This window comes from Melitaea cinxia, chromosome 17 (genome assembly GCF_905220565.1).
Source record: "Melitaea cinxia chromosome 17, ilMelCinx1.1, whole genome shotgun sequence".
NCBI classification, from domain to species: domain Eukaryota; kingdom Metazoa; phylum Arthropoda; class Insecta; order Lepidoptera; family Nymphalidae; genus Melitaea; species Melitaea cinxia.
The window spans coordinates 7,210,100-7,236,832 of NC_059410.1; the positions used below are offsets into that span (position 1 = coordinate 7,210,100).

The following is a 26,733-nucleotide window of genomic DNA, read 5'->3' on the forward strand; positions in this document are numbered from 1 at the left end:
CCTTAGGGGTCGATTTTCGTAAAATTCGTTCATAGGTCATTCATACAAATTTCCAAACCCCGTTTTATTCCCTTAGAGGTCAAGTATTTTAAAATCCGTTCTTAGCGGATGTCTACGCCTTATAAGGAACCTATCTGCCAAATTTAAAGTTTGTAGCTCTTATGGTTTCGGAGATTTCGTGATGAGTGACCTTTCGCTTTTATATAGATATATAGATATAGATATCTCAATAAAAGCTTTGCGTATTTAATTTATAATAATATTTTCTTTGAAAATTGTTATAGGAGTTGGTGTGCACACGAGCATTACAAAAAATCAAGACACTTATAGACTTCCTTAATATTCGCAATAATGTCGTTCGAAGATAATGGTACCTCGAACATAACACAGGCGTTATCGAATTTATTCGAAGAAATGTTAACTGCGACGGAGGACTCTAACGAAAACAAAAGTTTCAACGTTTCTAAGTTTATAACAGCACTCAAAGATAAATCTACGAAGAATGCCCATGATTCGATTGACTTCGGTACACTGGTGAAGTTAGTGGACGGGTGGCGCTCTAAACTAAATCTCACTAAGCCGGCTGAGCCGCTTTGCACCTATTGCGACGGGGATATTCGAGACGTAATTCTGGCATATAACAGAATACATGGATACGTCAGCTTAATTGTAAGTATCAACAACTTGTTTTTTTTTTTTTTTTTTTTGATAGATTTCTTCAACCCGTAACATTCCACTGCTAGTGTATCTATAGTGTATCTCTGAGTCATAGAGGTGGACATTTTCATTAACTCGTATATATTTACGAGAGGACATAGTACAATTACAAATATAACTCTGTCAGTAAGTCTGCGTATATTTCATTTCTGTGTTCGAAAAAAGTTAGTAAATTTCTCGATAATTTTTCTCTTTGAAGCTTTAAACTTAATATTTTATTCATTCTGACTTGTTTGAAGTCCGTTTAGTAAGTGATTTTGTGCTTATGGCGAATATTTTTTCTATCAAATAAATTTACTTTAATAATCTATATAAGTTAAAGTTCGAAATTTGTTAAGAATTTTATAAGAATTATTTTATTAAAAAAAAAAAATAATCAATACGTATTTTATTAAAATGGTTACAGACTGAGTAGAAATTTTCATTTTTTTCATTAACTCTATTTAAAATTAATCTAAATTCATCATATAGTATTAAAGGAATGAAATTTTTATATTCAAAACGTCTCGTGACCAACGTTGATTTTATTAGTATAAAACGTCGATATAGGACCTTACTTAAAATTAGAAAAATGTCGCTATATTCCACACTCTTATATCGAATTCTAAGTTGGAATAGAAGAAATATTTTTATATTGGACAGCTCAAGAAAAAAAGGTATTTTTAGGCGCCTTCACGCCCATAGACAAGAGCAGTTCCTTCAATTAAATATGTTGCAAAATTAGGGATTTTTTTTCCTTTTCATAGCATAACATATGATAATATAAAAATTTAAATGTAAATGAAATTGACTTCTGTAGCTAGAGCCGTTAAAAAATGATAAAAAGAGTGTCAATCTAGAAGAAAAAATGAAATTTTTTTTCATTCTATTTTCTGCTGATTGTCTATTTAGAAGTTAACATTTGATAAGATTCTCAATTAACCTGCAAATAGACGTGCGAACTTAAAGTACGCAGTTTTTAAAATCGCGTACAAACTTACTCGGATCGACGTTGGTGACACACGTGAAGCTTACTCATTATGTATTGCGTTGCTGTCGAGAGAAGAAGCTTTGTGTTATTTAGGAATTATATCGTATCCCTCGATATCCTTGTATATTACGGAATTTAGGATATTAATTTAATGACCTTAGAGATAGACATCTAAGTAACATATTAATTATGGTAATATTTATTATAGGTTTTTATAGGTATAATATGAAAATAAGTTTGTTTGTTTTTTTTCTCCTATTTTTGTTTTCACGGTTGTTAATTTAAATTTTTAACGGATAGATGGTCGTAATTGGCCTTTTTGATTATATTTCATTCTTGTTTCTTTTATATTTTTTTCTGTGCTGTGTACCATCCCTTATACGTAAATAAATAAATACAGTTTTAGGAAGAATTTATATCACATATTAATAATGTATAAATATTTTAATCATTTTTTCTTTCTCAATTATATATTATATTCTCAATTATATATTTTATTTATTATATTAATATTGGTTGTATAGTTTTAGGAAGAAATTATATCATATATTAATAATCTATAAATAATTTAATGATGTATAAATAATTCAGTGATAAATAACCTACCGTTCATGTTAAAAATATTTTATCGAACCACATTAATATTTAATATTTGCACACCGTAAGGTAGAACATGTTTAGACTATACTAATGTTAATCTTGTACAACTTCAACACCATGTTCTTGCAAGTAAACAATTATTATTATTATTACATTTTAAAAACCAAAAAAAGATGAAGTTCTGAAATAATTCATTTTGAATAGTTTCTCAATCAAAAGTAATAAAAATTACAAATACCTACACTACAAGCGTTCCGCATCCACGGACTAGCGAAACATAATTGTGTGTAAAAAAAAAAACGCTACGATGTGTTACTTGTCGATCTAATTGAATTCGGCTTTTTTGTCGTTTGCGAGTAAACACAATTATTTAAGAAATAATCACAAAGGATTACCATTATATTACTATCCCATATTCTTATATTCCTCGCTGAAATATGAAACTATGTACAAGAGGAAACTTATAAGTAATCCGAGGCCTTAAAGAGAATAATTTGATTTACGAATCCTTCATCTTACACATGATGATAAAGTGACATGTAAGAAACAAGATAATATAATCTCCTCTAATCAGTCTGTTGCGAGCAACTTTGTACAATATAATATGACTTCAGTGTTGCTGAATCACTTATTAAGGTAACAATACACAGAGAAACACACACATGAAATATTATTGATTACTTTGTCCACTTTCCTACGAACCGTCAAAGAATAATTATTTATTACTTTTATCAAATTTATACATTTTCGTGCTATTCATCATCATCACTTCAGCCTATCACAGTTCACTACTGGACATAAGCCTCCACAGTTCGCGCCAAAAATGGCGTGAACTCATGTGTGTTACCCATAGACACCACGCCGGGTAGGCAGGTTGGTGACCGCGGAGCTAGCTTTATGGCACCGAAGACGCTGGGGCCCGTCTTCGGCCCGTGTATTTCAAAGCCAGCAGTTGGATGGTTATCCCACCATTGATCGGCTTTATAAGTTCCAAGGTGGTAGTGGAACTGTGTTATCCCTTAGACGCCTCTTACGACACCCACGGGAAGAGAGAGGGTGGCTATATTCTTTACTGCCGTAGCCACACAGCTATTCATATTGTTATCGATTCGTAATGCGAATTATCATTTTTTGTTTCAAAAGGATAAAGTACCCCCAAATAATAAATCGTGTTGTACAATTAAATTACGAATGTATTTTACAGGACATATAATTCCATTTATGCCGAAAATGACTTAAATCGTTTTGTAAAATAGCTGATACGCTTTAAACTGCAGTATCGAAAATATAACTCACGTATAAAAAAAAACGGATCGATATCAGTCTACGCGTCCAAGAGTTACGATTCTATAGACCAACCTACAGACTGACGTCAAACATATAACTTATACCTTTTTTAAGTGGGTGGTGTAGAAAAACTCCAAAGACGACACGTTTGCTATCAAGAAGATGGAATACGAGTCAAATGTTTGTTTCAAATAATGTTGGATAATAACATACGTAGCGAACGATATTTTATTTTAAATTATACATCTTTTAATTAAACATAATGATTTATATGAAAACTTTACTGCAAGCCTTTACATACAATATTACTCGTATATATATTTACAATAAAATACTTAAAGACTAATTATTTATATATTACTGTGGCATAAATCATTTCCACGTGATAGCGGGAATGCTGTCAATATTTTTCCAGTGAAACGCAACTCATGCTATTCGAGCAAATAATAATTGTGTTCGTTTTAAAACAAAAGAACCGACTATAATTTACGTTGACAAGTAATAAAAATAGAATACACATTATTAGAAATACTACTATTTCTTTAACTAACTCATATTCCTAACGGGACATACGGAAAAATAATAATCATAAGGATCAGTACACCTACTCAGAGGTGGCTCGTGACATTTTTTGATGGGGACTCGCAAAAAAATAAACGAAAAACTAGAGCTTACCATTTATTTTATTTGTATAGAAAATCCATTCCGTCCATGCGGATTCACCACCACTGCAGGCGCCAACTCCAAACACCAGACACGGAAAACAAAATCATTTACTGCTTTTTTTCAAATCCACACAACCAATACAATTTAAAAGCACGCGTAAAAGATTTAGGTTTCGTACTACATTTTTGAGTAAGTAGTAAGTACAATTTGAGTTCGAGGCGCGCTTTGAGTCTTTTCGCTGTATATTAAGGTACACAGTAAAGAACACTATAAAGTTATGCAAAGCGTACAGAACAGTATCTCTGGCATCGGCCTTGGTCTTTTCGGGTCTATTACCCCTTGATCTTCGAGTCCAGGAGGCTACTACCCTATTTAAAATCAAAAAAGGGCACTGCGTGGACTTCGTTCCGAATCTCCTCATAACAATCGAGTATGAGTGTTTGGAGAGCCTAAATCACCAAAATCTTAAAGATCACCGAATAATCGGTCCCCTTATATTCACAGACGGCAGCAAATAGAAGGAAAAATCAAAGCTGCCCTAACATGGTGGGAGGGGGATAGGGAATCCGGGTATTCCACATTTCAATTTGAGCCCCACAATACTGTTTTTCAGTCAGAAATGTATGCACTCTACAGAGCGGTCATTATGGCAAAGCGGTCAAATTGGACCTCGATCAACATCCTAAGTGACTCAAGATCCTCGCTCGACCTATTAAGGAGCCCATCAGTGACCCACCACCTCGCTCTCGATATGAAAAAGTGCATACGTGATACGCAAGAGGACGGCAGAACTGTGAAGTTCTTCTGGCTCAGAGCCCACGCAGGAACGTCGGGCAATGAACGAGCGGACGAACTAGCCAAGAAGGCAGCACTAATGAATAAGTTGGCCCCCGACTACGATCAAGTTCCAACATCATACGTTAGGAGTCACATACGTGAGGAGACGGTGAGGAGATGGCAGCGGCGCTATGAGTCATCTGTGGCTGGTTCGGTCACGAAGGTATTTTTACCGTGCGTAAAAACCGCCAGGACTATAATCAAGAATATGACACTAACACCAGTCGATGTCCAAATTCTGACCGGTCACGGGGACTTCTCGGCGTACCTGCATCACTTCGCCCTAAAAGTACTTTTTTTTTGATATCGCAGGGTAACCCATTTACGGGTGATATCCAGGATGCCCGGGTAGGCATTCCTAGACCGTATGTCGGCTTCAGCACTTGGGGGTACACTACCGACCAAAACCCCTGCGGGAGCCTTCAGCCGCTTTAATTGGAGGGTCCCGGATCTGCAGGCAACAGGATCCCTCCAGCGACAGGCTGGCCTCGGCGAAAAGACCAGACTTCTCCTCCATGAGGACTGTCCGGCTCACCTCTGAACAATCCCGAAGACGCCATGTCTAGCAGGACCGGGTTCCCATCCCGGCCCGAAGCCTTAAAAGTACTCCCTCATGTGTATGCAACTCGGAGTGTGAGGAAACGGTGATCCATATTCTTTTAGAATTTTCACGGCTTAGCCAAAGAAGACTGGAGTTGGAAACCCAGCTACAGATAAAACTAGACCAATTTTCTCTCCACACCGTCTTGGAGAAAGAGACTACAAGATCGCCTTTCTCAAATTCGCGAGAACGGTCGCTCAAATGGCTGCCTAGGCAAATGGTTCGGTCGCTGCGCTATCTACCGTCCACACAACACAGCCTACACTACAGAATGCAGAATGCATTATTCCCGCGGTGCATGCCACGCCCCGCACGCCGCACTGCCGAACCTGTGGTAAAGTAACGTCTCGCGTGAGCGGTGCTCCAAATCAGGCTAATTTTTCATATTAAATCCATTATTTCACGCGCTCGCCTTTCTCTTTCGCACTCGTTGAATACACTGCTAGGAATCGAACTAAACTTCATTTCATAAACTTACTTTCATAACCCAATTACTGGCGCTCCACTCGTTACAGCTTAATGCCAAATGCACGTATTATAATAGACTATTGTATAATAGGCATAGTAGAATAAATATAGATCTAAGATTACCCGTGTAATTTTCGTGGGAATGCACTGCACCAGCGCTCTTTAGAACGAGCTGCCTCTGCACATAGTAAAATATTACGAAGTAACCACACATACATAAATACAGTCGAATTTTGAAGCTCCTCCTTTTTTGATGTCACTTAAAAATGAATCTATCCAATATGACAATAATTGAAAGCCATGCACTGTGAAGTCAGTTGTTTTAGATTTTTTGCGCAGCTACTCTAAAATCTACAATTTCTGCAATATATTGAGTATAGTTATTATTAACAACACTATATAAAACACTACAAATTATGGTAAGTGGCAAATATTTATGCTCTTTTGTCATTTCAGCATACCAACTGTGCTCAAAGCAAAACGGCACTCCCATCTGACGAAATACTGTATCAAGCAACCATTTTTGGTAGCGTCCATGTAACCTAAAGCTTAAGCAAAATTTTACGCCAACTTTCAAACCGATATTCCCAATTTTCTATTTTTAGGTTTTGTCTTATTTTAATTTAGGTTTACGTGTTTAACGTCATTAAAAATATGATTTTTATTCTTTCATCAGACAAACTTTTATACTCAAAGTTTATAGATCTTTCATAAAAGGCAACGAAACAAGAAATGTAAAAGTATGGAAATTACTGTTATCATATTTTTCAGTCACGTTTTATAACTCTGTTTAATTTATGAAACGTTTATTGGACTATGAAACATTATAGCAAGATAAAACGACCACGTAAAATAAAAATTATGACTATGTAGTAATCGCAGTTTCACTCCCTATAGTTTTATTACGACACCAATTATTTGCACAACAATTACTTGTTCACTTCCTAACTGCAATTTCTGTTTCGTGTGCTATACTCAAAGGTTGTCTGGAAGAGATCGCTCTTTCAGCGATAAGACCGCCTTTATACATCTTTCATTTTATGTTATTACTAGTTGTGGCTGCGACTTCATCCGCGTGGAATTTAACCACCAGTAAAATTCCCATCAAAATCAGTCCAGCCGCATCGGAAATTAGCCGGAACTAACAGACAGACAGACAGATAAAAAAATGTAAAAAATGTTATTCGGTATATGTACCATGTATACATCCATATTCATTTAGTAAAATGCTCTTTTTTTATTAAGAAAACCAACAGCGTTTCAGTTAATACATACTATAAACAATTACAAAAAAATAAGGCCAATTACAGGTTTCCCTTGATAATATTTATAAGTATAGATACATTGTTGCATTCGGACAATTCGCTTACATTCGCTTATTTTAATATTGTTACGAACACACAAAGAAACTAGCGCCATCTAGCGGCAACCATTGAAACCACGCAAAGACAGGAGACCGCATGAAACTCTCTACTCAATACTAGATGGCGTTAGAGGAGCAACTGTGGAACTATATAGAAGTATAGTCTCGAAAACCGGGTACACGCGCGAACTTTCCAGAATGGTCTGGGCCTCGTCTCGGCCGATATAAATAGCCGCAGCGAGGCGAGCGAGTACAGTTCAGTTTGAGCGATCTTCGAGGCGACTTCAAGAGTGAAAACTAGTGATCAAGAGTGGTACTAGCGAAACCTACGACATTGGCTACGACTTAGGACATTGTTAGTGCTTAGTGTTTGAACCTAGTGCTTTGTGTTGGACCTAGTGCTTGGGAATAAAGTCTTGAAAAGAGTCAGCAGGTCTTTCTCTCCAAATCCTTCGAACCCTAACACGTAACAACTGGTGTCAGAAGTGGGATTTGGAGATGCCATTGACTCCGAGAGAAGACTTCAAGGACTTCAAGGGCGTCAGGACAAGGGCACAGCGAGCTGCGGAGGCCACACCTACCGTGGACCAAGCCCCGCCCACTGACCCCACCTATCATGCCCCGCCCACTGACCACACCTCCCAGGCCCCGTCCACTCGGGCTCAGGCCCCGCCCACTCGGGCTCAGACCCCGCCCATTCGGGCTCAGGTCCCGCCCACTCAGAGCCAGGCCCCGCCCACTCAGAGCCAGGCTCCGCCTACTTTGTCTCAAGCGCCGCCCACTGGATCCGCCCACCTTACCACGCCCACCAGCGACACCGTAGCTTTTACAGACTCTCAAGTGGCTCTTCAATTAGGAAGTTTAATTAAATTCAGGTCAAAGATATTTATTCTCATAAGAATTAACAATTCACTTATATGAGAAATACATTAGAAAGAATACATTTTTAAATATCTACAAGTTTACAATAATTCTAGCCGAGCGTGTCGGTAATAAACAAAGTTCATTATACAATATCGTCACAAAAACCAAAAAGTGGGTAGAAATGCATTACATCAATGGTAAGACCGGTCACTATGCATTAAAAAAAAAGCAACAAAAGCAGCAAGCGACGAAACACAAACAAATACATAGATCTTCAAATGTTAAACTAGATGCGGCCAGGCGAAATATATATTTACTCGTATGTGTGTGATTTTAAAATTATATAATTAAGGTTTTTATTTATTAATTACTTTATTTTTTATTGAGATTTTGTAACCTATTTCCTGGTTATTTTAACGTTATTACTTTGATTTAAAGTGAGGGTCTTTTAAACATATACATATGTAAATAATATTAAATTGACGTTTTTTTTTTTTTTTTTTATATAATATTTTTTTGCAGACTAAGAATTTTATTTTGATATTTTGTAGGTATATTTTTTTTATGTATAAATTTGTAGTTTTTTTTTTTATTGTTTTGCAACCTATTTCTTATTTATTATTATTTATTTGTTTATTTCATTTACGTTATTACTTCCACTCATTATTTTAGATGATAATTTTTGTTTGTAGTTGTGATAATTGTTTTTATTATATTTTTAGATTTTGTAAATAATTTTTTAGCAATTTTTTAAACTTCAGGATGCTTTTAGCTTCTTTAATAACTGTGGGTATTTTATTGTATATTTGTACACTTTCATATGTAATGTTCCTTTTCCCGTAATTTGTTCTCGGTGGGCGTAGAACTAGGTCATTAGAACTTCTCAACATTTTTGTTTGTATATTTTTCTTTTTAGTAAAAGTTAAAGTGCTACGTACATCTTTATTTATAATTTTTCTTATAAGTATGCAAGAATAGTATTTGTATGATTGTTCAATGTTAAGTATTTTCGTATCTTTATATATTTTAGTTGAAGGTGTTAGGAAATCGTAATGAAATAGTAATTTAACCAGTTTGTTTTGAGCGACTTGAAGAGTGTTAAGATTAGTTTTAGCAGCTGATCCCCAGATCTCTATCAAATAGTCTATGTGTGGCTTTGCCAAAGAGTTATAAATAAAGTGGCGTACTTTTTGTGGTAGACAGTGAACAATTCCGCGTAGTGCTCCAGTAAGTGATGTTAACTTTGATTTTACTTTTTCCAATTGTAATTTCCAAGTCAGTTGATTATCCAAAATTAGCCCTAGATACTTTTCACTAGTAACTCTTTTTATTTCAAAATCATCAATTTTCAAAGGTGCGAAATTAGGTATTATTTTATTTTTTGCTGTAAAAATGACATAGTTTGTTTTCGATAGGTTTATTGTTAGTAGGTTAGACTGAAACCACGTTTTTAATATATTAAGATCACCTTGCGCGTCTTGAATGATTGGTTCAATTTCGCCACCGAAATAAAACAGGCTTGTATCATCCGCATACAGTGATAGATCACCTTTGAGTCTCAATCTACTTAAGGAGTTAATATAAATTAGAAAGAGCAACGGGCTCAAAACTGACCCTTGTGGCACACCGCACGTTATTATTTTTGGGCTACTTTTATATTTTGAAATTTGGACTACCTGGTAGTGATTGGAGAGATATGATTTAAGCAGTTCAAAAGCTTTACCTTTTATGCCGATATCTACTATCTTATTTAAGAGAATTTTGTGGGAAACTGTATCAAACGCTTTCTTTAAATCAATAAAAATACCAATGGCGATTTTTTTTCATCTATATTATTTTTTAATTTTGTAACTAGATCTACAGTTGCTGACAGTGTGTTAGATTTGGGCCTGAATCCATATTGTTTATGATAAAGAAAATCAATAGAGTTTAGATATGTTTCAAGACGATTATAAATTACCTTCTCAAAAATTTTGGACACTACGGGAAGTATTGATATAGGTCGGTAATTGCTGGGGTCAGTTTTATTTCCAGATTTATAAATTGGTGTAACTTTGGCGATTTTAAGATTAGCAGGAAATGTGCCTTGTTCTAGACAGTTATTTAAGCATCGAGTCAGCTCTGGGGCAATTAGGTTTTTTAAACATTTTATCGATTTAGTACTGATGTTATCAATGCCTGAAGTAGTATTAGAATCCAAGTTATTAATGATTTTAATTATTTCACCTACCGTGGCCGGTTTCATATTTGTTAGTATATTGTCACCCGCATCGACTTCAGTAATAGTGACAATCTTATCATCATGGTCCTGAAGAGCTATTTTCTGTGCTAGTTCCTCTCCGATGGTCGAAAAGAATAAGTTGAAATGTTCACATATCTCTTTAGTTTCAGTTATTAAAGTATTTCCTATGAGTAATTTAGGTGCTGCCAAAGATTGCTTAATTTTGTTATTAGATAGATCATTTATAAGTTTCCACATCTTGGATGGTTTATTTTTATAGTCTGTAAATTTCTTGTAAAAATACTCTTTTTTCATTTTTTTAATTTCATTAGCAACTAAATTTCTTTGTTTTATAAAATTATTTTCAGTGATTTTATCCTTAGGATTGTGTTTATGTTGATGCCAGAGTTTATTTTTATAGTTAATTTCTTTGATTATCCCTTTATTAATCCATTCTTGCCTTGGTGGGTTTATAATTTTGACTTTTTTTATTTTACAATCCTCAATAGTTTTTATTAGTTTGTCTTCAAGTTTTTTATATTCATTGTTTTTGATGTTTTCTAAGCTTAATATTTTAATTGTTTCGTACAGTTTATTATAATCGAGTGCTTCATATTCAATTCTTCGCTTAGGTTTTATTTGTTGCTTCTTTATCTCAAAATACATTTGCTTGTGGTCCGATAATGATGATTCAATAATTGCCAAATGAAAACTATTTTCTTTGAGGTCTGTAGATATATGATCAAGAAGAGTTTTGCTTTTTGAGGTTTCACGTGTGCAGTGCTCAGGGCAAATTTTATTGATTACTGCATACCCATTTTCCAGTAGTGTATCTGTGTACGCTTCAACAGTGCTATCAGGGTTTAGTAGATCCAGGTTAAAATCACCAAATAACACGGCCCTTCTTCTTTGATTCAGTTGTAATGCAAAAGTTTCTAAAAAGTTTTTAACGTTAGTTCTGCCAGGTTTATATATTGCACCAATATCGATTGAGAGTTTTTGTAAATGGATCCACAGGTAATGATTTCCATCCTTTTCCAGTTCCTCAACCTTATAATGTTTCAAACAATCATGAACGAAAATTGACACTCCACCACCAATAGCATCCTGTCTATACTGATAGTAGTGCGTGTAGCCGTTAAATTGCAATCTATTGGCTTCGGCATCAGATTTAATCCACGTTTCTGTCAAAACTATCACATGTATTATGCTTTTGAACGATTGAACGATACATTTTAATTCGTCAAATTTTCCGGGCGTCACAACACTGCGAATATTTGCGTATAGGAACTTCAAGGATTGTGTGTTGATTATAAGATTGTCGTAATTGTTTGTCACTTGGTAAGTAATTTTGTCTTCGTCTTCGGTATTGTTTATGCTTAGGCTTTTATCAGGTAATGTCTTTATTATTGTGTGCTTGCTTGTAATGCAATTAATTTGTATATTTTTGGAGTTTGAAGCTTGGTGTGCTGTGTCTTGGATTTTTTTTAAAGTGGTTTCTTAAATCGTGGGGTTTTTTGGAGCAGAGGTAACAATTTTAGGTATGCCTTTTATGTTCTTGATTTGTATATTTTCTTCTCCATTTGTTATCCGACGGTTTAGTTCATCTTTTAATTTTCTAAAACGTGTTTGTTGAAATGGCGTTTGATCTGGGAAAATTTTTATTGTGCTTTCTTTAATTTTTTTTCTGTTTTGAAGAATCATCTTGGCGGTTTGTTCTAATGCAAAGTGAACCTTAATAGCACGATTATGATTGGCTTTGTATTTGCCAATTCTGGTAACTTTAGTAGGTTCGGGGCAATCCTTTGATAAAGACGTAATAACCTTAAAAACCTCTTCCTTATCTTGCCTACGCCGTTCCTTATAATCGTTAGACTGTGGTTCTGGGATCCCAGATAATATGATATTATTTTTTCGAAGAATTTGTTCCCTAATTTCTGTCACCATGTTCTCGTGCATTGTTTCATCTATTTTATGCGAATCAATGTGGGATGTTTCTAATTTTAGAACATTAGATTCTAAAGACGCAATTCTTGCCTCCATTTTTCCTGTGGCAGAAGTAATATTTTGAATATCAGCTTTCATCTTTTCGTGATCTGTGTTTATGGTTGACAGTTGCTGTTGCGTCTTCCCAATGCTGGATTTGATTTCGAACATTTCATTTTTGATAGAAGCTATATCATTTGTTATTTTTGTTGAACATTCTTTTTGTGTGCTTATAGATGTTGTTAAGAGGGCCATCATTTCATTAATTTGTTTTTGAATATCCCCAAGTTGATTATTCACATCATTGTCAGGACAATATTTTCGTTTGTTGCGTAGAGTAGTTTTAGGTAAATCCTTGGAAGTTCTTCCTTGCATATCCATAGTAGACAAGTTTGGTTGCGATCCACTACGCTCGATATTTTGGCCGTTTCCAGTAGGTGAGTGTACTATATCCATGTTGTTTTTGTATTCGATTACGTATAAAACGTTATGGACGTAATTGACACAGCACTAATCAATCGACTATAGTCACTAAAATAATTGTAATTCGGTCGAAATTAGATTGACCAAACTATTATCTCTTTAAATATTTTAAAACACGTCCGCTTCGCACGCACGCTCACGCTCCAAAAAAATAATGGAGCTCTAAATTAATGGAGCAAACAAGTTTGAAATTGCAAGAATCACAAGAGCAGCAAAGGGCTGAAATTCGTAATGCTTTGCAAGAATCACAAGAGCAAACAAGTCTCAAATTGCAAGAATTACAAGAGCAAACAAGTTTCAAATTGCAAGAATTACAAAAGCAACAAAAAAAGCTCCAAGAAAAAACGCTTTGGGCTGTAAAAGATGTTAGTGACGCGGTGACTAAGCTTCGAAAAGATGTCGACGTAGTGGAAGAACGAGTTACCGGGTTAGGATTGGATCTTGAAAATGTGAAAACCGGCCTCGCTGAACTACAGAAGAGAGTAGTACGCCTTGAAACCATGAGAATTGCGATGTCTAGTGAAACTACTGGAGTGGGGCAAGGAGCAAAAGTGAAAGTGCCTCCATACGACGGCACTACTTCGTAGAACGCTTATCGTCGACAATTCCAGACTGTTGCTACTGCCAACAGATGGACGGAAGAACAATGCCTGACCGCTCTCACTGTTGCGCTCAGGGGGCAAGCTTTGTCGGTTCTGGAAGCACTGCCACATACGGAAAATGGGTTCCAAGACTTAATGGAGGCACTTGAATCCCGATACGGGGATCGACATCTGGAGCACGTCTTCCGTGCCCAACTGCGTGACAGAGTTCAACGCCCAGGAGAAGGACTACAACAATGGGCGTTGGAAATCGAAAAACTCGTTAGAAAGTCACACCCAGGAGCAGACACCAAGATGGTAGACACGAATATTGTTCAAGCATTTGTCGACGGAATCAAAGACCTGGAGGTCAGAGCTGCAGTGAGGCTTCGTCACCATACATCGTTAAAGGAAGCATTGGCGCATGCTTTGGAGGTCGAGGCTGTTCGCCATGACATACGGCATAAGTTCCTCGAGGTTTCTGAGGAAGTCAAGCTAGTTAAGGCTCCTACGAAGAAAAGCTCTGGAGTCATGTGCTACAAGTGTGGCGAGAGGGGCCATCTTCAGCTCAACTGTCCGCAGAAGAAGACCCAGATAGCACGGATGAAAAGGATAGAGGAACAAATAGAGGAGCTGAAGAAGCAAAGGGCTTCGCCTCCTGCCCGGGATCAGGAGTATGACATCAAGACGAAACACCGCAGCGGGAAGTTGTATGGGAATGCCGACGCACTCTCACGAAGGCAGTGTTCGGAAGTCTGCAAACATTGTGTTAAGCAGGATTCTAATGAAGTAACATTAAAGCTAACAAGAACAAGTCCTTTGGGTCTCTGGGAGAATGATGCTATGAGGGAAGCTCAAGAAAGAGATGACGACCTTCGGCACATCATCACATGGAAGAAACGGGGTGACGTAAAACCAATCTGGAGTGAGGTTGCACCCACTGGCGCTGTCACTAAGGCGTACTGGGCGCAATGGGACAGTCTGATACTTCAAAACGGAATACTCTACCGGAAATGGGAGAAGACTAACGGCAGAGAGTTCCACCTTCAGATAATTGTCCCAAGAACGAGAGTACCAGATGTTCTCCGTGAAATACATGATGGCGTATCAGGAGGTCATCTAGGTGTCAAGAGGACGTTAACAAAAGTGCAAGAACGATTCTACTGGTTGCATTGTCGAGATGATGTACAGGATTGGTGCCGCAAATGTACTACTTGCGCTGCTGTAAAAGGACCTCAGACCAGGAGCCGTGGGAACCTGCGGTTGTATAACGTCGGTGCACCGTGGGAACGAATTGCAGTTGACGTAGCGGGGCCATTTCCTGTAACGGAATCAGGAAACAAGTATTTTATGGTCGTCATGGACTACTTCACCAAATGGCCCGAAGTGTTCGCCATACCAAACCAAGAAGCTACAACAGTCGCTTCTAAGTTAGTCGAAGAAGTGATATGTCGCTTTGGCGTGCCTCTAGAAATCCATTCCGATCAGGGCAGGAACTTCGAATTGCAAGTATTCCAGGAAGTGTGCAGAATTTTGGGCATGCATAAGACGAGGACCACCGCGTACGATCCACAGTCTGATGGAATGGTTGAGAGATTTAACCAGACCCTGGAGAGGCATTTGGCGAAATTGGTAGACGACAAACAAAAAGATTGGGACAAGTATATACCGCTCTTCCTTCTGTCGTACCGAACCGCCGAGCATGAGAGCATAAAAGCTACCCCGGCGTATGTCAATTACGGTAGAGAATTACGAATACCAGTAGACCTATTGACTGGAGGGTCACCGGAGGAATCAAATACCGTACAAGACTATGTCAGCGATTTAAAGAAAAAAATGCGCTATATACACGTCTTGGTTCGGGAAAATGGGTTACAGTCAAGTGAGAACATGAAAACCAGATACGACCGGAAATCGAACACGAGCGGCTTCAAGGAAGGGTCACTGGTGTGGCTGCATAACCCGACCCGCCGGAAAGGGAAATCTCCAAAGTTGCAGACCAAGTGGGAGGGTCCATACAAAGTGGTTACCCGACTGAATGATGGGACTTACAGGATTCAAAAGCAACCTAGAGGGACACTCAAAGTAGTACACATAGACCGTTTGGCGCGTTACCATGGCAGTAACAACGATGCTCGGGACGAGCATCTCTAAGAGGGGAGTAGTGTTACGAACACACAAAGAAACTAGCGCCATCTAGCGGCAACCATTGAAACCACGCAAAGACAGGAGACCGCATGAAACTCTCTACTCAATACTAGATGGCGTTAGAGGAGCAACTGTGGAACTATATAGAAGTATAGTCTCGAAAACCGGGTACACGCGCGAACTTTCCAGAATGGTCTGGGCCTCGTCTCGGCCGATATAAATAGCCGCAGCGAGGTGAGCGAGTACAGTTCAGTTTGAGCGATCTTCGAGGCGACTTCAAGAGTGAAAACTAGTGATCAAGAGTGGTACTAGCGAAACCTACGACATTGGCTACGACTTAGGACATTGTTAGTGCTTAGTGTTTGAACCTAGTGCTTTGTGTTGGACCTAGTGCTTGGGAATAAAGTCTTGAAAAGAGTCAGCAGGTCTTTCTCTCCAAATCCTTCGAACCCTAACACGTAACAATATTACAACAGACACTCTAATTTTATTTATTTGTAATAGATTTTGTTCTTTCTTTTAACAGTGTACAATAAGGATTATTATTAGTATTACTATTACGATGATGACGATTACCCGATGATTTTATATATGGTAGCTCACGTATTTGTTTTTTTTTTTTAAATTACCTGATAAAAAAAACATATCATGATAATAGTTGAAGCGGAACAAAATAACATTTAAGCGTCTATTGTATTTAACCTTAGGTAATTTTTTTTAATATTTGGGCTGGATCTAGGTACGTCACTGTTTTTTAATTAAATTAAAAAAAAAGTATATTTTATCATGAAAGCCAAAATATCTTGTAAATAACGGAAAGTCCAGAATTTGTCGTTATCGTTATATAAAGAAATAATGCTCTGAAAATTATGGCTTGTTTGCTAGAAGAGTAACTGTGGAGTTTCTCGTCGATTATCTCTGCAGAATATATTCTGAATCAGCGGTAGCTTCATATTAGCTATAAATAATTTATTTAAAGCGTATACAATTTTAATTTTTAAAACGAAAATTCAAAAATGTTTTCGAAGCCTACTTGAATAAAGAATAAATATTGATTTTTATTTAGCTAAGCTTTAAAGGAAGCTTATAGTTTTCCTCACTAAACAGACCTTAGAAAGAAAAATAGCTTTTTAAGCAGAACTTATAAAACGTGCACGTGTTTGTGCAAAAAAATTGCAAACTCTATTATTTCATTATATTAGATAATTAAACAATTAATTTTATTGCACTTTAAAGCCCGTTATTCAATATTCTTCTCGTTAATGACGCGTGAACATAAACATCAATCAGTACAATTATCGTTCCACTCACGATCGTTTACTGATGACCAATTTTTTGATAACATATATTTGCGTGTCCTACTTTTATGCTTTTAACATTAGAGAATACGAGCTTGGGTTAAAATGGTACTCTTTCATATTTTGTTTTAGCAATCTATATCTCCACGACATAATTGTGTTAATAAGTAGATACGAAATCTGCTTTCAGGCACATTGTTAGTAATTTGTTGAGGAAAACGTGGGATTACATTATTAAGCCTCGTATGTGTCTTTTATTTGTTATTTTTATTTCATTTATTTATAGAAAATGTGTGAAGTCAATTTTCAAAATAGAAAATACGGCTTTTGTAGTAAAATATGCACGCTATAACTTCATTTTTAGAATAAAATGTGAATGCATATAATCATAAAAAGTTTGTATGTATGTTGTGTAAACAAGCGCTAGCTCCCCCGAGCGATTACCGTAGCTTAAAGACATCTGCCATAAGCCCCCTTTTCTGAGTGGAGGAATCAAGCTGAAATTCATATCAAATACTCAGTTTTACTGTCCCTTGGAACTGTGAAAACATCAATTTCTAAGTCAATGCAATCGAAATCGTTTATTCTGCAAATTTTCGACACTCGCAAGGGAATAGTAACGTACAGGGTACTTCCCGTGAACTCAGAATCTTGAAGTTTGGTACGAAGCAACATTTTATAGCACAGATAAAGGAGAAATTGCGAAAAGCATAAATTATTGGTTACATCAAATAATAAAAATATGTTTAATAATGTTGTTTGTACGGATCCCTCGGTGCGCGAGTCTGACTCGCATTTGGCTGTTTTTTTTTTTTAATAGTACAGTAGTCGTGCTTACAAATTCTAAAGTGCTATTAGATTTGCTAACAACTATTTAAGTGATCTATCATAAAATAGCTTTAGAGTTTATCTTTAGATTACCACACATATAAAACTAAGTGGGTTGTATAAATATTTAAACAAAAAACTTGAATCGATCCCTAAAAACCCTGAATACTGATATATATCTTAAGAATCTACCGTCACTTACTGATTTAATAAATATAAAATTACATTTACAAATCTCTTAATACCGTATCAAGTGAAAAAAAAAAACCAGCAAAATAGTGGTTCAAATTGACGAAGTTTTTGTCGAACGTACAAAAAATATCTCTATGATTTTGTCATTAAATCCTCTTAAAAGTCGATTATAATTAATGTTAGTAAATGTAATTTCTATCAAAAAATCTCTAAGCGTGTGTAGCGGGTAGCGGTCTGTTAAATAAATATAAAACATTTTTTATCGTAATCATCGATACGACCACTCTTATGAAAGTAAACCTTAAAATAATTACTTTTATATATAAAAATATATAAAGTACTCCATATTTAAAAAAATGTAATACTTATTTCTGTGTAAAGCTTTGAATTCAAGTTTCAGGCGTCAAGTTCAGATTGTTGGAAAATCTTGTTAAGTTTGTAACTTTACTTAACTCGAAGCTTGTTAGTCCTCTTTAACTTCTCCCTAACATGTATATTATTCATACGATAAAAAGGTCTATTTATTGCACAGTACAATAATTCAAAATTTATTTCCAAAAATAAGTATTACTTGTAAGTTCTTAGGTACTTAAACTTTTAATTGTTCCTAATTGAGGAAGAGAACAGCAGGTATTACAGTTTTTAATATAACATACGCTTACGCTTCAGCCTGTAATATCCCACTACTGGGCATAGGCCTCTTTCCCCGTGTAGGAGAAGGATCAGAGCTTAATCCACCATGGTGCTCCAATACGGGTTGGCGGATATATTCCCTACCATGAGTAACGATCACTATCAGGTGTACATGATAACAACCAGGACCGACGGCTTAACGTGCTCTCCGAGGCACAGAAGGTATTTAATATAACATATGTTATAAGTAAAACATAAATAGTGTATATTGTAACTGCTATTAGATAAAATAGAACAATATAAATTGAAATAATATTTTACAAATCTTCTGTTTATAAAATTTCAAATGGAATAACAACTCTCAAGAATACAATTTCCATATTTTCTTATTAAATAATTCAATAAAATTATAAGCAATAAATAAAATTAATAAGGATAACATCCTACAGACCCCTGCAAATTTATTGTCTAATATTTGGAGGCTAGGCTTTACTGAGGTAGGACTCAGTAGGAAATATCTTTCTTATAATTTGGAGCAACCCGACTGGAACCTTAACTTTACTATTATTATTATTTTCCTGTTGTGAGTCAGAAGCCAGAGCTCTTGAGGTCGGCGGTAGGGTCAGTAACGCACTTGTGATACACCTGATAATCGGCTATGATAATCACATACCATCAAACCGCTGTAAGCGGGACCGTACGCTAGTTTCCCATCCTATTGCGAAAATATCACGGTTTGATAATTTAAACTTTAACGTATTTTCATATCATCAACCTTTACCTGCATTTCATCTTTTTTGAACAAATAATTCTCAAAAAAGTTTTTTAAAAATAAATTAATAGATGAAACATATTGTTCGGTTCAGGAATACATAGACGATAGAGATGTGTGGACTTAGCGACGCTGTATTTAATGCCAAAATATTACTAATTTTGTACTAAAACACAGTTATTATTTACAGTATATTATTTTCAAAAGAGTAACTGCGGAATTTCATGCCGATTCTTCTTTGCAGAATCTACATTCCAAATCGGTGGTAGCTTCTCTCCTTAAACTCCTTTATTATGAAAGAAAACAGCATTTTTTTTTTAAATTTAGTATTAACATACAAACATGTACAAAAATACACATTTACAAAAAAAAACAATTAGGCTTACACAGAATATATCGTTCAACAATCATTCGCAACACAAGAATCACAATACAGTTCTTAATCAAAACAAAACAACATAATTATGAAGGTAGTATTAAAAGAAATCCGACCGGCAGCTCATTATATAAAAATATATATTATATGTTAAGTTTACAAAACAATATTGATACAGGCTGTTATATTTTTTTCAAGAAATGCATCTTAAGTTTGTATTTTATATTTGTTGGAGTTATATTATTTCTTAATTCTAGATCGAGATCGTTGACTAAAACAGGAATCAGATAAGCGCTGGTACGTTTGCCGTATATATTGTTGATTGTAGGTATATTTAATTTTTTGTTTGTGACTTGACGTGTGGCAATGTCGTGTTCCTGTAACTTTTGAATATCTAAATTGAAGAATTGTTCTTGAAGTAAATTGTAATTGACAAGGTCGTAAACGGGAAGCGTTTTGCAGATTTTGAATAACAGATTATCATTATTAGCGCAGTCAAATTTAATGATATGTTTTATCTCACTTGGTAATCTTTACCGAGTTTAGACACAAAACAGTATAATGCGATTTTGTAAGACTCTAATTCTACATCGTAAATACAGTTTTAATTCTATAAATATGTACAATTAATATTGTAATCATAACGTAAGATCACAAGAAATATTATGTTCATATGTTTTATATAATATCATATTAGATCACATATTGATCGTAAATTGTAAACTAACTCTAACTGGTTAATGGAGGTCTATATAATCGACTTCTACTGAAATAAGAACTACAAATGCCTAATACACGTAACATATGTTAAGAAGCATATATTTTATTGACTACACTTAAAGTGACACTAGTATTACCAAAAACATATATAATACAAAGAAATATTTGGTTAGTCTAGACTAAAAGTAACTCAATCATCTATTCTTCGTTGTCATAGATGTCAGCGTGCTTTTAACTGCTTTTATCACAATTCTTTTTTCTTATTGACGACGAGCTGTTAATATAATATAAATTGTTATTAGCTTAATAAAATATATTTAGGATTTTTTTTTTGATGTTTTAGACATTTGGCAGCTACTCATATCTTAAATGTCTTTTTATCAGATTACCTATAGTTTATACTACCCTCCTAGGCTTTTGCGTGACTTTATCACCCTTCCTCAATAAACATGTTATAACACCCAAAAATACATTTCCAAAATTACTTTAAGAGTCAATCGATATAAATTGTGCTTATGACATATCAAACAACAAACAAACAGTATTTTTACTCTATTTCTCTTTTGTATAAATGCTTAAACATTTTGTAGATTCTTTTTAATGTGTTTGATTTATATTAATTTGCTTATGTACTGACATAATATTCAAAAAGGATTATTTGTTTGAAAAATTAAAATGACCGTACAATAATGAATCGCTACTATTGTTCTTATCGGAAATTAATTAATAAGTAGTCATTTAATAATTATTTTAGTTGTTTTAAATTATGACTCATTTAACATTAGGAATCGATAATAGTAATACCGTTTTTTTTTTTTATATATTAAGCTAGTTGGCCTAATAGATGCTTTTAATTTAAATATCACAAGAAAAATTTATATTTAATTTAAATTTTATTTTCTTATTTATTATGCGAGATTACACAAAGGACGTAAAATTAGTCTTAATAATAGGACCAAATTTATTCAAATTTAGTTTCATTTATAATTAAGAATAAACGTCCCTCATTGTTTTCGCCGCTTTGAGTTTCTATTAAGATCAACTTGTTCGATCAAGTAAACCTGTTTGACTCTATTTTTTTATCGTTAACGCTTATGAAATTATACAATTACCCTCGCTATTTACCTAAACAATTAAATAATTAAGAAGCGTCGTAATTTATGACGAGACCTAAGGAAATTTAGATTAATTTTAATATATATGTTTAAGATAAGTATGTACAAATAATTTAACTGAATATTTGTTATTTATACAGGTATGCTTGTTCGGTAGCTTGGCCAACGCGCTGAACGTTGCGGTTCTAACACGACGCGACCTTGCAGCGGCTCCTATTAACCGCTTGCTGAAATGGTTAGCGGTTGCAGATGTGTTTGTTATGATGGAGTACGTTCCATTTGCTATATACAGATACCTTGTAAGTATGCCTCTGTTGTATTTAAGCTCTTAGCCTTCAGTTTCAACTTTTTTTTAAATTTTGATCATTTAGCTTTTACAATCATTGCTTTAGCATTTAGTGCTTATAAATAATAAAATCTAAGACTATTTGTACTTATTATAATCCAGTTCTGTATAGTTAAGATTTTATGTGTAGTCAATAGCGATGCTAAGACTGAATCTTTCTTGTTATTTTATTTTTCTGTATTGACTGTTCATCACTAAAAACAAAATGAAATAGACTTTAGAAACTCGGTATGATTGGAGTCCATACCATGATCCAGAACACAGGATACTTTTTACCTTTCAGAAATTCACTACCTTTCCCTAAGACGGGAGTTAAAAATTCAAATTATGTAGTTGCGAACAAAGTCACAGGTACTGGTAGTTTATTTTAAATGAAAGTTTATAAGTAAATAATATTCTTTGAGAAGATTGGAAGCAATTTAATCTACAAACAAGAAAACGTTAAACAATTTTGACAACATTTCCCTTCTATTTGATACCGACGTAATACTATATTAAGTCAAACAATACAATTTTTTTTTCTGAGAGACGACACAAATACGGCGGATAAGAATTACTATTCTTAGATCCTATACACACACACACACACACACACATATATATATATTCTTCTATTCTAATTCCTTCACTGCTAAAGCTGTCCGCCTTTGGAATTCTCTTCCGCTTCCAATAAGACGTGCTTCTACTCCAGCCTGTTTTAAGCAACATCTAAAGAAGTATTATACATATAACATATAATAATATTCAGAATTTGAACATATATATTTTATATCAATATATATTTTACATTTATACACGTATAATATAATTACTATCTATCTGGTATATAATACTATCTAGATAGTATTATATACTAAATAGATAGATAATCTAAATCTAGATAGATAGGTAACCTAGATAGTATCTAGATAGTATAATTACTATCTTGATTATTTATGTATGGATATTTGTATATGTGTATGCGTATGAATGCGTACTTCCTATCCGTCACTACTATATCGTGTCCTGTGCCCAAAGGTTAAGTGAAAAAAATCACTCTTCAGCGATAAGATCGCCTTTGTACATCTTTTTTTTTAACCACTACTGTTCGTTTATATTTTGTTGTACAATAAAGAATATATTATTATTACTATTATTAATATCTAGTAGGGGAAAGCGGGGCTGAAAGTGCCGGGGGTAAGTTGTGCCGACGCAAATATCTTGAAAATAGAAAGAGATAGATTTACGATCGTATTGCGTCGCGAAATGCCTAAAAGTCGGGCACACACGGCTGCCATTTTAATTGCGTCAGCGACGCGGACCGTGTGGCTGTGCGTGTGAGGGTCCTCCAGCGACACGTAAGTAAATATTTTCGACTTAATACTTTTTGGTCTCAAGCTAGTATTTTTCTTGCTTTTAATATGAGAGTTTTAGTAAAAGGTTTGTTATTTATCTTAGTTTGTTATACAGTGTAATTTTGATGCTTTGAGAAGAGTGATTTTTGTATATGAGACAAAATATCACACTATCACGAGCGGGGTAAAATGTGCCGTTCACGTGGGGCTGGTTTTGCCGCGGCACAACCAACCCCTAAGCAACCTTTATTGTTTCAATATTGTTTTCAATATTGTTTTAACCATCAGGTAATCAACAAGAGACACGTCAGTGCTGTCAGGAGCCTATCCCTTGCTGCAGCTTCCAGGAGCCTATCCCTTGCTGCAACTTCCAAGAGCCTATCCCTTGCTGCAGCTTCCAGCTTCCTCAGTCAGCTGATAACAACACAGGAAATAAAACTACAGAAAATTTCTCACCAGAGCTAATAAGACCTCTGCCTAAAGCATCTCCTAGATTAACTGCACATAGTAAAGGACGTAAAAGAAAGACAGCTGTTCTTACGGACACTCCAGAGAAAAATGCTTTGGCCGAAGAGCAGGCTACTAAAAAGAAGAAGAAAGAAAGTGAAACTAAAAAGAAAGTTAAGGGAAAAGGCAAAGGAAAAGGCAAACAAATAAAAAAGCCGACTAAGCCCGTTAAGAGAAGAGTTTAACAAGATGACAGTTCTGATGATGAACCAGAATGGTACTGTACGATATGTTGTGATGCCTATTCTAACTCTGCCCCTGGAGAAAAATGGATTGAATGCAGAGAATGTAAGAATTGGGCCCATTTGCAATGTACTGAAGATGAAGAAAGCCAAGCATTTGTATGTCCTAATTGTTATTCTGATTAGTCATTCCGAGAATTTTGATAATCTTTTTTGATTCCTTAAAAACACTCAAGATACTGATAAATAAGAGACTGGAAGAACTCTGTGATTTTATAATTTAAGAGAAATCTTTATTATTTTTTGTGATACGGTCCTTAAGGACTGATAATTTTAATAATTGATCTCAATCGTATAAAAACAAGTACAAACTATTGATTAAAATATTTCATTTTAATATGTTATTAATATATGTTACAAAAAAGTACATTTTAAAAACTGATTTATAGTAAAAAGTATAAGGAATAAATATATTATTATAAAATTGATGTATTTTAATTCTACATATATTTTCATTCATGTAAAACACCTAGAATTATCAACGGCACAACCAACCTCAGCTACGGCACAACTTACCCCAAAGTGAGGTTGGTTGTGCCTTGCCGCCGCTGTATAAAAAAATCACTTTTTCTTAAAAACTATTAGAAATATGCAAAATCTGTAGGTAAATTCGTAATCTACATTAAATTTAGCTTAGGATGAACCACTACTTTCAGACATAGTACTTGTTTAATCCGAATTATATAAAGATTTGTTGAAATTGGCACTTTCAGCCCCGCTCTCCCCTACTCATACATACTAAAACGCACATCACGGTTCTTTCTTAGCTTGATATCGATTTTTTTACTCGCGTAATCCAACTTCTCAATATTTCTTTGGAAAAGCATATAAACGGGACAAATGTATCAGAAATCGTCAGTCGCTTTTCCTAAAAAAGTCAAGACAAAGACAAGGAGAATTTATGTATTCGTACAAAATTTTTAACTTCGGGATTTTTTAAACTATATTGACTATAGTAATAGTAAATAGCAATATTTTTTCTTATATTTTTCCAAATTGGGGATTAAGGTTGCCTGGAAGAGATCGCTCATTAGCGATAAGGCCGCCTTTTGTACTTAACTCCTGTTTTTATTTTTGTATTTTTGCTCACTTTTGGTGTACAATAAAGAGTTTTTATTATTATTATTATTATTAATTGACAATGAGTCGAGATCGTCAAAATACTGTGAACCTACCCATAATGTTCAATGTGCTTATTGTGATAAGGTAGTGACTAAATTAAAGATAAACGATTTGTCTTCGTGAAAGCTACTTAATCTGTGGCTAATTTTTAACTTGAAACGTGAATTGGTGAATATTATCTTTCATATCGTCATCATCATAATAAAGTTAACCCGTATGTGCTCAACTTTTTTTTCTCGTAAAAACTTATATTTTTTCGTTATATTCTAAGTCCAATAAGCATAAAAATAAAGGTATTCTGTAAATTAAATAAAAAAAAATATGCCGTTTTGGACATTTTCACCGCCCCAATTTTGGGGCGCTGAGCACGGCAGATCACGTCTATAACCACTCCTTAATTTTTTCAATTGCAATTATTTCAAAGGGTAATATTAATAAAATAACTGTTATAGAGGTTGTAAAGAAATTTTTATTACATCTAAGAACATCTATACACATCCACACATCAGAATAATGCCATTTTTTTAATTTATGCTATTGCGGTAGCAGCCTATATTTTGATCTAGACGATCTATTCCGCCCATATATTGATTATATATTTGAACACAAAAGGGCTGTTGAATCGAGGGTTTTTTTTCAGCACTTGACCATCGCTTGCGGATCCAACTGGAGAAACACCTTCACAGTTCGAAGCTACGGTAACGACGTTACTGACGTTGTATCGCACTAGGGACACGCCTGATGTTTTCATCAATGATTCGATGAAACATCAGGCGTATTGATCATAGCTCCCACGCTGTTTTTTCTTTATGTCGGCGATTAACTCCAGCACCGCATTTTTGACCCTTTGGCCCGTATTGTTCATGTTCTGTTTTAACTGAGGTAGGGCACAGCAGGAATTTCCTGCTCAAAATATGGAGCAGCCCGACTGGGGTAGTACCTCGTCCTTACAGAAGATCACAGCAAAATAATACTGTCTTCAAGCAGTATTGTGTTCCTGTTGGTGAGTAAGGTGACCAGAGCTCCTGGGGGGATTGGGGATTGGGTCGGCAACGCGCTTGCGATGCTTCTGGTGTCGCAGGCGTCTATAAGCTACGGTAATCGCTTACCATCAGGTAAGCCGTACGCTTGTTTGCCGACCTAGTGACAAAAAAAAAAAAAAAAAAAATGTTCCCTGGTGACCAAATTCCTTGAAAGCGATAAGCAATCTAAACTATGTAAAGAAATTGTCTGTGTAAACATGAACTGGAAAATCTGTAGGCAATTTGGCCGCCAAGTTCGTAATGACAGATCCTCCAACACCTAGATCAGGATAAGTGCTACCTGTGCTAGCTCTTTTTGGCGCAGAAGTGGATGTATCTCCGATAGGGATATCTTGTCGTCATCAATCGAGTCCACTTCTATAACTTCTCTTTGTAAAAGTGAACCCGATTTGCGCACACATTCAAGCAGCGCC

General features: G+C 35.2%; 1 protein-coding gene across 1 annotated transcript in view; it reads left to right on the plus strand.

The window, feature by feature from the left end:
* The first annotated feature begins 351 nt into the window (after window positions 1-351).
* LOC123661338 (G-protein coupled receptor dmsr-1-like) overlaps window positions 352-26,733 on the plus strand; it is a 36,693-nt gene continuing 10,311 nt past the window's right edge. The window contains exons 1-2 of the mRNA XM_045596300.1: window positions 352-669; window positions 21,867-22,025. Coding sequence (XP_045452256.1) covers window positions 352-669; window positions 21,867-22,025 — 477 coding nt within the window. The remainder of the gene's footprint in view (window positions 670-21,866; window positions 22,026-26,733) is intronic.